The sequence below is a fragment of the Haliotis cracherodii genome, unplaced genomic scaffold (assembly GCF_022045235.1).
Source record: "Haliotis cracherodii isolate W230 unplaced genomic scaffold, xgHalCrac1.p SCAF_18, whole genome shotgun sequence".
NCBI lineage: Eukaryota > Metazoa > Mollusca > Gastropoda > Lepetellida > Haliotidae > Haliotis > Haliotis cracherodii.
The window spans coordinates 9,533,807-9,547,396 of NW_027266273.1; the positions used below are offsets into that span (position 1 = coordinate 9,533,807).

The window sequence follows — 13,590 nt, forward strand, 5'->3', positions numbered from 1 at the left end:
CATTCGAGCTCACTGAAACTACAAGATGGCCATCACGCAGATCTGTGTCCTCGTCCTGGTCTTGTCAACAGCGATGGCGGCTTCAGGTAGACCATATCATTATGTAGTAGTTTATAGGTCTGTTTATACTACTCTACAATAGGCCCGTGATGAATAGGTGTAAAGTGAGTGAGTGAGTATGGATTTACGCCGCTTTTAGCAATTTTCCAGCAATATGACGGCGGGGGACACCAGAAATTGGCTTCACACATTGTACCCATGTCGGGATTCGAACCCGGGTCTTCGGCGTGACAAGCGAACGCTTTTACCACTAGGCTAGCCGACTGCCCCGAATAGGTGTAGAAAAGGACGAGCAGAAACGTGCTTCACATCGATTTGTTTGTTTGTTTGTTGTTTAACGCCGCAATCAGCAATATTTCAGCTTTATGACGGCGGTATGTAAATAATCGAGTCTGGACCAGACAATCCACTGATTGAAATCATGAGCTTCGATCCATGCAATTTGGATCGAAGACATGCATCAACTTAGTTAGTGAGCCTCACCACCCGATCCCGTTACTCGGCATTACAAGCATAGTCGCCTTTTACGGCAAGCATAGTCGCCGTTTACGGCAAGCATAGACGCCTTTACGACAGGCACGGGTTGCTGAAGACGGCACCTGAGTTGATTTCGTTAAGCACATGGTACTGTGCGACAATGGCGTAACAGTCTAAAGGCTGAGGACTAGAATAGCATGCACAGATGAGAAAACGTCTGCTCTTTTTACGAAATGTGTCAACAACAGCCTTCCATCTTAAGTCAGTGAGTGACTTGGGTTTAAAGCCGCTTTGAAAAGTATTCCCGTTATATCACGATGTGTAAGCTTGCTGTTGGAGGAAAGCCCATAGTGATACAGGTCTTAGACGTTTACTACTTTTGTAATACACACGACCAAGGGTATGGTGCTGACAAACCCAGAAACATAATCTGAGTGTACCGGGATTCAAACCCGCAATCATCAGATTCTGGCGTGCCCAAGGGACGCAACTCTGCACAGCGAATTGTTGCGCCTCAGACGACTGGATCTTCCGCGCCACCTTTCCATCTTGAGCAAGTGAGTGAGTAGGGTTTTACGCCGCTTTTAGCAATATTCCAGCAATATCACGGCCGGGGACACCAGAAATGGGTTTCACACATTGTACACATGTTGGTAATCGAACCCTGGCCTTCGGCGTGACAAGCGAACGCTCTATCCACCAGGCTACCCTGCCGCCCCTTTTCCATCTTGAGATCTAGTTTAAAAGTAAAGGTTGTCAAACGTCATTGCCTGCTTATGTCATACGAATATTCTCAGCTTGTACAATCATGATAACGCATGACAATTATACCCCTACTTAAATGAGTATATTTCCTCATAGAACTGAAATTAATGTATGCTTTCGGGGTACTCATATAGCGACGTGTGTGTGTGTGTGTGTGTGTGTGTGTGTGTGTGTGTGTGTGTGTGTGTGTGTGTGTGTGTGAATATATACGTTTTTCCCATTAACGACATATATATAACACTTTTATCATATTTTGTAATTGTTTGTACCCGCCAGGACCCTGCGCTCTGCGTCACCAGGAGTATCTGGATAAGGAGCAGCACCTCCCGGGGTCCTCTGAACCCCTGTGTGAGACTGACGGGACATTCAAGGCCAAGCAGTGCAGAGGATCAGGGTAGGTGCACATCTCCGTTTGTCCAGGGTATTATATCTCCGTTTGTCCAGGGTATCACATCTCCGTTTGTCCAGGGTATTATATCTCCGTTTGTCCAGGGTATCACATCTCCGTTTGTCCAGGGTATTTTATCTCCGTTTGTCCAGGGTATCACATCTCCGTTTGTCCAGGGTATCACATCTCCGTTTGTCCAGGGTATTATGTCTCCGTTTGCTTAGCGTATCACATCTCAGTTTGTCCAGGGTTTTATATCTCCGTTTGTCCAGGGTATTATATCTCCGTTTGTCCAGGGTATCACATCTCCGTTTGTCCAGGGTATCACATCTCCGTTTGTCCAGGGTATCACATCTCCGTTTGTCCAGGGAATCACATCTCCGTTTGTCCATGGTATGATATCTGCGTTTGTCCAGGGTTTTATATCTCCGTTTGTCCATGGTATGATATCTGCGTTTGTCCAGGGTATCACATCTCCGTTTGTCCAGGGTATTATGTCTCCGTTTGTCCATGGTATTATATCTCCGTTTGTCCAGGGTATCACATCTCCGTTTGTCCAGGGAATCACATCTCAGTTTGTCCAGGGTATCACATCTCCGTTTGTCCAGGGTATTATGTCTCCGTTTGTTCAGGGTATTATATCTCCGTTTGTCCAACGTATTATATCTCCGTTTGTCCAGGGTATTTTATCTCCGTTTGTCCAGGGTATCACATCTCCGTTTGTCCAGGGTATCACATCTCCGTTTGTCCAGGGTATTTTATCTCCGTTTGTCCCGGGTATTATATCTCCATTTGTCCAGGGTATTATATCTCCGTTTTTGTTAGGGCGATGGGGTAGCTTAGTGGTTGAAGCCTTCGCTCGTCATGCCGAACAGCAGGACCTGATTCCCCACATGGGTACAATGTGTGAAGCCCATTTCTGGTGTCCCCCGCCAAGAGAATGCTGGAATATTGCTAAAAGCGGTGTAAAACTATACTCACTCACTCACTAAGTTTTTTTATGTTAAAAACCCAACACCTGTGCCCAAGGCGCCGCAATTTCGTTGTGCAGAGTTGCGACCCTTAGGCGTGCCAGAAACCTTTGATCGGAGGATCGAATCCCAGATTCAACCATTATGCCTATAGGTGTGTCAGCACCATACCCGTGTTCATAGGTTCCACCTTAGTGGTATGTATGAAAGACCTGCATCAATTCGGGTTTTCTTTTCACGCTTAAAGATACGCAATATTCCAGCTAAATGACTTGAGCCGTCTGTAAAAAAGATCGTGTCTGGACCAGACAACCAGTGATTGATATCGTGATCATCGATCTACGCAAATGGGATACGATGACATGTCCCCATGACTTGGGACGTTGTAGATATCAATCACTGGTATGTCTCATCCAGCCTCGACTATTAAAGGCCGCCGTGATATATTTTGACTGACAGCGGCGTAAAACAACACTCACTATTTTGCATACCTGGTTTCTGCAGATGCTACTGTGTTGACACAGACGGTAACGACCTCGGCTACTTCACCAACTACGCCGCTGGAACAGACAACATGGACTGCAGTAAGTAAACAGATATATTTCTATTATTAGCAACGTTGTTTAGTTGTTTTATATTCAAGGAGTTTATAATTAGCATCTCGCAGCAGGTCAACGTATCATAGCTGTAATATTGCTGACTGCCGTTTATGGCGATTATGCTTGTCGCAAAAGGCGACTAACGGGGTCGGATTGATGCATGTCATCTTATCCCAATTGCGTGGATCGATGCTCATAATGTCAAATACTGGATTGTCCAGACTCGATTACTTACACACCGCCGTCAAATAGCTGGAGTTTTGCTGAGTGCGGCGGCAAACAACAAACTAAACCAAAACTAATCGAATGTATGTACTGAGGTCGTGACAATGTGAATTTATTCGGAAGCAAGATTCAGGTAATGGGTCTAAATCCTAAGTCAGTGAGTGAGTTGGCTTTCACTGAAACTGATATTCTGTGGTGGCCCGTCCTTGTTCGCAGCGTCTGGAAATATCTTCAGACCGCCGTGGGGGCGGTCGGCTAGCCGAGTGGTTAAAGCGTTCGCTCGTCACGCCGAGGACCCAGGTTCGATTCCTGACATGGGTACAATGTGTTAAAAGCCCATTTCTGGTGATATTGCTGGAATATTGCTTAAAGTGCGGCTAAGATAGTTTCTTGTCACAAACATGGATTAATAAGTGAAAACCCGTTAATCCGTTCTCGTATCGTGTCGACTGAGTTAACAAATATCCAGATTAACGAGTCATGGGTAACGAGAAATGTTCCCATGTGAGCGTTGCCTTCATTTCTCGTCCGGAATATAGGGTTTCATGGTTAACGGGACCACAAGGTGTCACTGTATCATATGAAATACAAATAGACATATTCAGAATTGATGCTGACCGTTGTTTTTGTTGACTACTTTGTTAAGCGTGTGCTCGGGATAAAGCCGCCTACCTGAAGACTGGCCTCATCGGCAAACTCTTCTTCTGCGACAACAACGGTAGCTACAACAAGAAACAGTGCACGGGCTCTGTCTGCTTCTGCGCCGACATCAACGGCAAGATGCTGACCAACGGCCAAACTGTCAACATCGGTGAAATGGACAAGCTCCAGTGTTAGGTGTCGGATACTGCCACGTGCGGAGCATGTGATCCACGTTTCTTGTATACCCGGTGTGACATTGGTCTCATATATACGAGGAATAAATCGCATGGAATTATTTAGTTATGTTCTGTCGTTGTGAGTTTCTGCATATAAAAATTTCCGATGTTGTCTGAACACCAGACCTTACCCACTATTTAAAATGTTAACCCCGTGTGGATTCTGGGTCGATCTGGGATATTAACGTAAAAGGAAAAGGCACACGAAGAAGGTGTCACGCCACAGGATGATGGGAAAGAAACATTCGATCAGTGTGTTCTTTCTGAAAATTTGATCGTCTCGTACCTAAAGCATTTCGAACCAATGAATTATCACATAACAGACGGGCTGGGGAAGGAAAATGAAACAAGAAAGTAGCAAAGATCATGTCCTGTTAGGAAGGGACAGTACCAGTGGGATTGAGGTGAGATTGTCAAACCGACAAGATCCGGAAATGAATAGGTCTTCAGCAACCCATGCTAGCCGTAAGAGGCGACTAACGGGATCGGGCGATCAGGCTCGCTGACTTGGTTGGTGCATGTCATCGTATCCTTATTGCTTGGATCGATGCTCATGATGTCAATAACTGGATTGTCTGGTCCAGACTCGATTATTTACAGATCGCCGTCATATAGCTGGAATATTGCTGAGTGCGGGGTTAAACGACAATCACTAGATTGCCTGGTTTCTGTACATGCCGCCGTCACAAGGCAAGAATACTGCTGTGAGACATCAGGCAACAACTCAATTTTTTAAAATTGTTTGAGTGGCGGGTGCTACAGGTAGAGCAGGTCATGCTCACCCATTTCGCGATCACCTGGTGTCATTTATTTTGAGTTATCATTTCATAAACCTTTCCTGCTGTTTGCCTTTAAGGAACATTGTAATCTGTTTCGTCGGCCGAGACAGGCTGTTCTCTGGCGTTAACGTTATGTCAGTAATGCCCCATGCCGGCGGGAGAGATGCCAAACCTTCATCTTCAGAACCCCATTCCGCTCCATCCCCTCTATTTTCCGCCAGCGTTAAGCAACAAACAGGTATGTCTGCCCAATACCCGTGATCGCAAGTTTCTCCAATTTGAAGCCTAAAACCAACAGTACGTAGCTCTTTCCTACAAACCTAAGCCTTTCCAGAATGGTCAGGTTGGATCCAGCGGAGATCCACTGGTACTTTGAGATTCTAATTCAGTGTATTGTGGTGGCGTTTATTTATGATTGTGGGTAAAAGGTGCAGTGTTGCAAAAACAAAACTGAGGATGGTGATATTGCTGATGGCACATCAGTTGCCGCAACATGGCATGAATAGTTCTACATGCACACGCATCCTCTCACTAAATACGCAGAGAGAATACTGAAAGGCTTATGGCCAAACGTCTTGTCGACCCGAAACACTGGTTTGATTCCCCCGAACGAATAAGGCGGAATATGCGGCGCAAAACAATACTCACTCACTCAGTGCAGAAAGACATCTTGGTTTTTAAGATAACATTTTGTCCTGATATCAACTCGGTCGAAAAGGATATGTTGTTGAAAAGTTAAAGTTTATAATTATCGCATATCTTGGTGCCTTCAAGCTAACGGAGGTTGTAAGTCACCAACCCACGGAGCTGATCGTTGCCCGACAGACGGTTATCTTTTTCCATTTTCACGCGTCCTCTATTGAAGCGAGTAGTGTGGTACCAGCGAATTTCCGAGATAATCCGGTTACGTAATATTACGTCACCTCGGAAATTCGCTGGTCTGGCCCTGGCCCCTACGAATGCCCTGGGGTGTTTACCTCATTCGTTAAGAGAAAAAATGGAGTCTTTTTTGTGCGTAGTTCGTCAACCATTCTGTTAATGCGTGTCCTGTCAGGTGTGTGTGTGTGTGTGTGTGTGTGTGTGTGTGTGTGTGTGTGTGTGTGTGTGTGACGTCATACAACGCGTCCTATACTCGTGACGTCAGCACTTGGCGATTGTGGTTTTGTATTCTAACGGTGATCGCCTTTTTGTGCGTAGTTCGTCAACCATTCTGTTAATGCGTGTCCTGTCAGGTGTGTGTTTGCGTGCGTGTGTGCGTGCATGCGTGCTCTTAAAGAATACCAAAAAGAATATACATTTAACAAAAAATCATTTTATTACATGTGAAATAAAATATATACAAATAACGATACGTTGTCAAGCAATGATATTATTACATAGAATTATATACACGTAGAAATACAAATGAACGACTTAGGGGAAGTTGAGACTTGTTTTGACCCCGCTCCTATGCGGGGCCGTCTTACACGTCTCGGGGGTGCACCGTGGTGGTGTACGTCAGCCACCACGGTTAAAGTGTTCGTGGTGCTCACTTCCGTCGCTTCCTTAGAGGGAGGGGGAGTCACCGAAGACGTTGCGCTAGACGCGCCAAACAGTTCTGTAGCGAGGGAGGATGGGAATGTTGTGCTCTCATCGTTCCAGGGCACCCGCTGTGCATTCTCGGGAGAGAGTGAGTGAGTGGGTGAGTGAGTGCTCTCCTCATCGATGTAGAGAGGCGTGTTCGATTCTTCAACCGGCAGCTTGCTAATGGGGCTGACTCCTAGCCGCCACTACCCGCTGAGCACTCTCCGGAGGGCTGCCTCTAACGGTATCGGTGGGTAGTCGCGGTACTGGAGCCACCACTCCAGTGGTTTCACCTCTATCTTCCGAATCTTCATTCAAACTAAAACGTCGTTCCAGACCCGTAATACACTTTAATTTTCTGTAATGCGAGCCTAGGATCGCGCGACCTTTAGTTTGAGTGCCGATATCGGCCGTTGTTTTGACGCAACACTTCGCACACCTCTCTAAAGGTATCGCCATCTCACCCTCCCACTCACCCTCCCCGTCACAGGTCTATATACGGTTTTCCACCGAAACAGCAGCAACATTTGGACCGCGCATACTCTCTATACAGTCCCTGGCGTTAGTGTTGCACCTGTGACACTTGGTACGGGGGCATTTAGAGGCCCAATCATCGGAACCCCCGCATCTGAAGCATTTACCGAATGCGGGAACCAGGTCCGAGGAAACAGTTGGTCTCCCATGTACAGCGGTAGGAGCACTAGCAGCAGCAGCATCAAGAACACCTCCTCCACGAACAGCAGGGACAGGGTCAACTACACCGGCAACTCCGTGCCTCACATCAAGGGCTTGACGGACAGGTCAAGATCCGGACAGGTCAAGATCCGGACAGGTCCTCAGATAGTGTCCCCGCCTGTTACAGCGGGTATGTCTGGTGTTGTCTCGGTGGCGCTGGCAGGAACCTCGTTGTTGGTAGGGGAAGACATCTCGTTACCAAGCAGCGCTGGTAGAAAGACAATGGTGAGAGGAGAGTAGGGTCTGTACTGATCGCTAGCAGTAAGCAGAATAATTCAACAGTCGTCACCTACCGGCTCATATATAGAGCCATCCCTAGAGGCGAGGTTCTTGTTGACATGACAACAAAGGTCATTCAGTTCTAGAGGGGAGATTCTCGCTCACCCCAATCTCATTAAAATCAGATCTTAGTTCTCACTACCGCGATACAAAAATCTGAGGACATCCCATTACGGGTCAAGTCAGACCGACCTTGCGCGAACTTTGACCGACCAATGGAATGACCAATCAGAAGGCAGCTTTCTTGTGCTTTACCATTCGTGACCAACTCCTGTTATTCCGGGACAAGCCAAATAGCGACTCGTGCCCCTCTCAAGGCCATTTTTGCGACCGGGTTCCGTCTTAGCGCAAACGGGCATACCTTTAACAATTGTCAACTCGTTGCGTAATGGTACATATATATTTCCCCATATATTATATATATTTCAAATGCAATTTAAAACACATCGGGATATGCGGCATTATACAGTATGATTGAACACATGATGCAAGACATATGTAAAATCAAAAATTATTTCTGAGGGATTCTTTGACGCAGAACTTGAAATCATACGCGCATTCTGATTGGTTTGTCGTATTTTCGCGCATAACATTCATCGATAGGGGGACGAGTCTTCTTGCAGGTTACGGAAAGGGGTGAGTGGTGACGAATGGTGCTTTACAGCACAAATTTCAAATTGGCGACTTCGCTTCGAAACATAGTTCGACAAATTCTCGATTTCAAATTTGAAAGTTGAACAAAAAAACATTCTGGAACGGCTAATCGATTGTCTAGATTGTAAGGATTCAGTCGTTAACCTGTAACTTTCGTTCGGAATACCCCGTGTTAAAGTTTTCGAGATTGCATGATTAGAAATCACATTCCGACTGTCACTTTCATAATCTGGTAAGCGACGCACTGATTGGTTGGATGAAAGGTCGTTCTGACGTGAAACTTAATGGGATGTCTTCAGATCTTTGTTTGGCCGTAGCGAGAACTAAGCTCTGATTTTAATGAGATTGCGCTCACCCCAGCAACCAATCAATATCGCCACACACCAGTCACCCGACTGTTTTTAAAACGATGTTTAATCCCAAATTACTACATCAAGACCGCCGTCCTCTGGTCTGATTATACGTATGATTAAGCCTTCGAATCACTGACTTACTTACGCCACTTATTCCCGTAGTTGGTATCGTTAAAGTACATTAAACCACGCCCTCTCGCACTGTCAATAATAATAATAGGTAACAATACTGCGCCATTTCCCGACCATCGTCATTTTTACTGCCAACACGTTCACACGACTTAACATGGATCTACAGGCACTCACCGACAACCAGCAAATAGATATTATGTCTAACGTTCTGAGACTACACGAAATAGACGATTCGGATGACGATCTATTGGTGATGAGGACGAGACTGATGCTGATAATGAGTTATTCAGTAACATGGAAAGTATCATACCCCTCCTACAAGACCCCGAGGAAGAGGACAATATTTTACTTTATTTTTCATCCGACGACGAAGATTACGACCTACTCACCCGTCAAACATACCTGCAATCTTGGGCAGGAGAACACCCCTCGTCTCCTCTCAATAATCGCGGACGGGAAGACGACGTGATGGAAGAAGAAGAAGATCAGATACAGCATGACGGTGCCGATCACGCACCACAACAGCTAGACGACACCAGATCAGTGCAGATCCCGAACTTGTCCCGACACGAGGTTTCGACGCCCTTGTCGCCCGCCTGGGTAATCTGGAAAGTAAGTAAATATAACATCGCTATTTTCAAATAGTAAGAAGCTAGACGACAACATCGACGACCACGATACCCAAGCAGACTATTCGCCGCACAGAGTGTTTTACCTGCAACAATCTCGACATATGGACAGTCAGCGATATCGTGAGTCGAACATCACGTACGCCAGTTCAAATTCTTACAGGAATTCCAGGATAATGTACCGGGCAGTGCAGATCCCAAATTTGTCCTGACACGAGGTCCTTGTCGCCCGCCTGGGTAATCTGGAAAGTAAGTAAATATAACATCGCTATTTTCAAATAGTTAGAAGCTAGACGACAACATCGACGACCACGATACCCAAGCAGACTATTCGCCGCACAGAGTGTTTTACCTGCAACAATCTCGACATATGGACAGTCAGCGATATCGTGAGTCGAACATCACGTACGCCAGTTCAAATTCTTACAGGAATTCCGGGCAGTGCAGATCCCGAACCTGTCCTGACACGAGGTCCTCGTCGCCCGCCTGGGTAATCTGGAAAGTAAGTAAATATTACATCGCCATTTTCAAATATTTTGAAGTTGTAATAGAAAACATATTTCCCTATCTGGTTTTCTGAAAATTACATAGCTGTCTACATGTCTCTATCAAAAACCCAAGGGAGTCTGTAGAACACCCCTAGCTCGTATCACATCAACGTTTATTCACGTTATTTATATTCGTGTCTTCCACAGATATCAATTGGTCAGCAGAAATAGTACAAGTGCAATATGCAGGCAAAGAGCACTAATTCATTTTAGTTTCAAGCAACAATTACTATTGTACTTCAATTCACATTTACAAAGTTTCAGAATTCCCAAATTTCTATTATGATCACGAAATCTAAATGACTACTGTGTTGAACGATGTTGCCTATCCTAACTCTAAAGCCAAACTGAATTACAACGACACAGGGTGGTCGACACATGGCGCACATGCAGGCTTTTTTCATGCATTTAGATATGTATCCGCGAAGTAAAGCAATGTGTGCGCGAACTATTTTCACACACAGGAACGAAACAGAACGACCTGTTTGGAAAGATAGCATACTCACAGCAATACAACCTGTGATGACAATATCCTTAAGTCCATATCCCCCCTCCTTGATAGATCGGAGTCTTATCAACACAAAATAATCCCCAACTTTCCAGCATCAAAATAATATCCTCGATCACATCCACAAACGTATCGAAAAGTTCAATACATAATGCACTGAATACATCCAATGTCACGATGTATCCATTTTCATGAAACAATGTCTCACAAGTATTCAAATTTTGAGTTCACAGTCTCCGCGGACATGATAACTCTGTACTAAGAGCAGAGCGACCTCGAGACCCCCGTATGTATCCCTTTCACCAGGTTTTCAGACCTTACAGGTGCCACGATATTGAGAACGATGGACCATGTGGCCCAGTCTAACACATCTTTCGCGTTTAACTGTACAATGACAGTGAAACTGAACGTAGATAGGAATCCTGTCGCTGTGGGTAGGGGTAATGGACGCTGTCTGAGCAAGAAAGGAGGCATTTACCATGCGTAAAACAACTAGGGGTAGTTGTATTACTAAAAGAGAGAATGATGATCATTTATACTTTTGTCGGGCTATTGCTGTCGCCCTTCTTTTTTCTGAGGTATTCGTTAATACCGCGGAATATTACCAAGCATAGAACATAAAAAACATTACGCCAAACGAGAAGCGTTCCTGCGGGATGTAGGTGATGCGCACACCAGAGCCACGGAAGATTTGTACAGACGGGCGGGTCTCAGACCGGAAGCATGTTTGGAAGGTCGTCCCGCGTGGGAGGCGTTTCAAGCATGCTTGAGGGACGAGGCACGCTTGCACGTACTCACTATCACTCCCGGTAATGACCCTTCTATCCTGTTCGCTCTGCACAACCCTACTGGTATAGCCGAACACAACACCGGCATTGATATTTTCAGGTGGGCTGCAAATACTGCCAGGGGTGGTCCAGCTGGTCACTACGACTGTATCAATTCGGTAGCGGGTGTGTACGGTGATAACAAATATTGCAGGCTATGTCATAGGGGGTATACGTCCGACGATACACATGCCTGTACTAAAGAATATACATGTGGAAAATGTGGACGTAAGGGTATAAACTGCCTCTACACTTTCCGGAAACAACGGAAACCATGTCGAGAGTGTCGCGTATGGTTCCCTACGAGGGACTGTCACACGGCTCATATCGCCAACAGGTGAGATTCTGGTGAGTGAGTATGGTTTTACGCCGTTGTAAGCAATATTCCAGCAATATCACGACGGGGGACACCAGAAATGGGCTTCACACATTGTGCCCATGTCGGAAATCGAACCCGGGTCTTCGGCGTGACGAGCGAACGCCGTCAAAGAGGAGGATTGTCCAGAGTATAGCATGACCAAGTATATCTTTTACGATTTCGAATCCATGTGTGAAGAAAATGGGAAACATATGCCTAACGTTTGCATTCCCTAGCTGGGTTGCGGTAAGTGCATGGTTACGGAGTCTGAGTACTTGTGTCAGTCATGCCCTTGGCGTGCCGAGAAGAGAACTCGCTGCGTACAGACAGATTTTAAACGGGAAATAGTCATAGACGGTCCTCACACCGGCACTCGTTGGCCAGTTTTTCTCTCGTCTCGTGCTATCTTCAAAATTGCAACGAACAGCTACCGAGATAACTGTCGTCTCAACAGGGGGTGAGTCTACAGGAGAACCCAATCAAAGTTCTACCACTAGCGATGAAGGTGGCAACCATAGCATCGTTGTTGTGGCTCACTATGCCAAGGGTTATGATAATCATTTCGTTTTGAAAACGCTAGACAATCTGACACTAAAGCCCGAGGTGATCTTGACCAGTGGTAAAATTTTGAACATGCTTACCGGTAGATTTCTCTTTCGCGCCTGAAGAACTTCTGTAAGACATTTGGGTTGACCGGAGGTGAAAAGGGGTATTTTCCCCATCTCTTCAATAAGGTCGGCGCAAATCAGTCAGCTATCCTGGACAGTCTACCCACCTCACACTTTTACGATCTGGATAGTATGTCCCGAGACGGTCGCGACATTTTTATGTCGTGGTATAGGGAAAATGAGCAAAACTCTTCAATATGCAAGTCGAACTCATAAAGTATTGTCGGCAAAACGAGGACATCTTAAGACGAGGTTGTGCGAAATTCATAGACACATTCCTGTCTCTGAACGACGTCAACCCCTTTTTCGAGTGTCTGACTTTGCCCCACGCCTACATGCTGACGTTTAAACGAAAGTACTTGAAACCCATGGTTGAGCAGTACCTTGAGCAGGAGACAATTGTCCGCATGGATTGGCCAGCGCGTTCGTCGGACTTGAACCCGATTGAGCATGTCTGGAACATGCTGCAGGTTGCCCTTTCACGCCGTAGAGCACAACCCACGACTTTGGCAGAGCTCGGACATGCCCTCGTGGAAGAGTGGAACAACCTTCCCATTGGGAACATCCGGGTGCTTATTGACAGCATATCTCGACGTTGTCAGGCCGTCATTGATGCAAGGGGAGGTCATACTCGATATTGACACTTCATCGACTAAGTGTAATGATGGACTATCCCTCATAACTGTGTAATTCTTTCTCTTGTTTGCTGTTAACATTTTTTAATGAAATGCCTTTTGGTGTTTGCAGATGTCAAACATTCCATATTGATACAAGTTCATGCCGTTCATGACTTTTCATTCATAACATGATTAAACACGTTTCTGAGTCAGAGTCATGTCTTTTGTTATGTTTGTGGTAACTTACACACATATCACCTAGTGATCCTTATCAAATTTTGAGTAGTATATTTGAAAATGGCGATGTAATATTTACTTACTTTCCAGATTACCCAGGCGGGCGACAAGGACCCCGTGTCAGGACAAGTTCGGGATCTGCACTGCCCGGTACATTATCCTGGAATTCCTGTAAGAATTTGAACTGGTACGTGATGTTCGACTCACGATATCGCTGACTGTCCATACGTCGAGATTGTCGCAGGTAAAACACTCTGTCTGCGAGTAGTCTGCTTGGGTATCGTGGTCGTCGATGTTGTCGTCTAGCTGTTGTGGTGCGTGATCGGCACCGTCATGCTGT

At 45.8% G+C, this 13,590-nt stretch overlaps 1 protein-coding gene across 1 annotated transcript; it reads left to right on the forward strand.

Moving 5' to 3' along the window:
• Positions 1-4,361, forward strand: LOC139465238 (U20-hexatoxin-Hi1a-like). The gene is made up of 4 exons (XM_071246912.1): positions 1-86; positions 1,579-1,696; positions 3,166-3,245; positions 4,132-4,361. The coding sequence occupies exons 1-4, from the start codon at positions 26-28 to the stop codon at positions 4,320-4,322; spliced, it is 450 nt and encodes a 149-aa protein (XP_071103013.1). The 5' UTR covers positions 1-25; the 3' UTR covers positions 4,323-4,361.
• Positions 4,362-13,590: the final 9,229 nt, after the last annotated feature.

What these genes read in the sequence shown, in the direction of transcription:
- LOC139465238 (XM_071246912.1), top strand. Translation starts at nt 26, where the DNA reads ATGGCCATCACGCAGATCTGTGTCCTCGTCCTGGTCTTGTCAACAGCG. An exon ending in AAGCAGTGCAGAGGATCAGG is followed by an intron (nt 1,697 to 3,165) that starts GTAGGTGCACAT and finishes TGGTTTCTGCAG; the next exon opens with ATGCTACTGTGTTGACACAG. An exon ending in AACAGACAACATGGACTGCA is followed by an intron (nt 3,246 to 4,131) that starts GTAAGTAAACAG and finishes TACTTTGTTAAG; the next exon opens with CGTGTGCTCGGGATAAAGCC.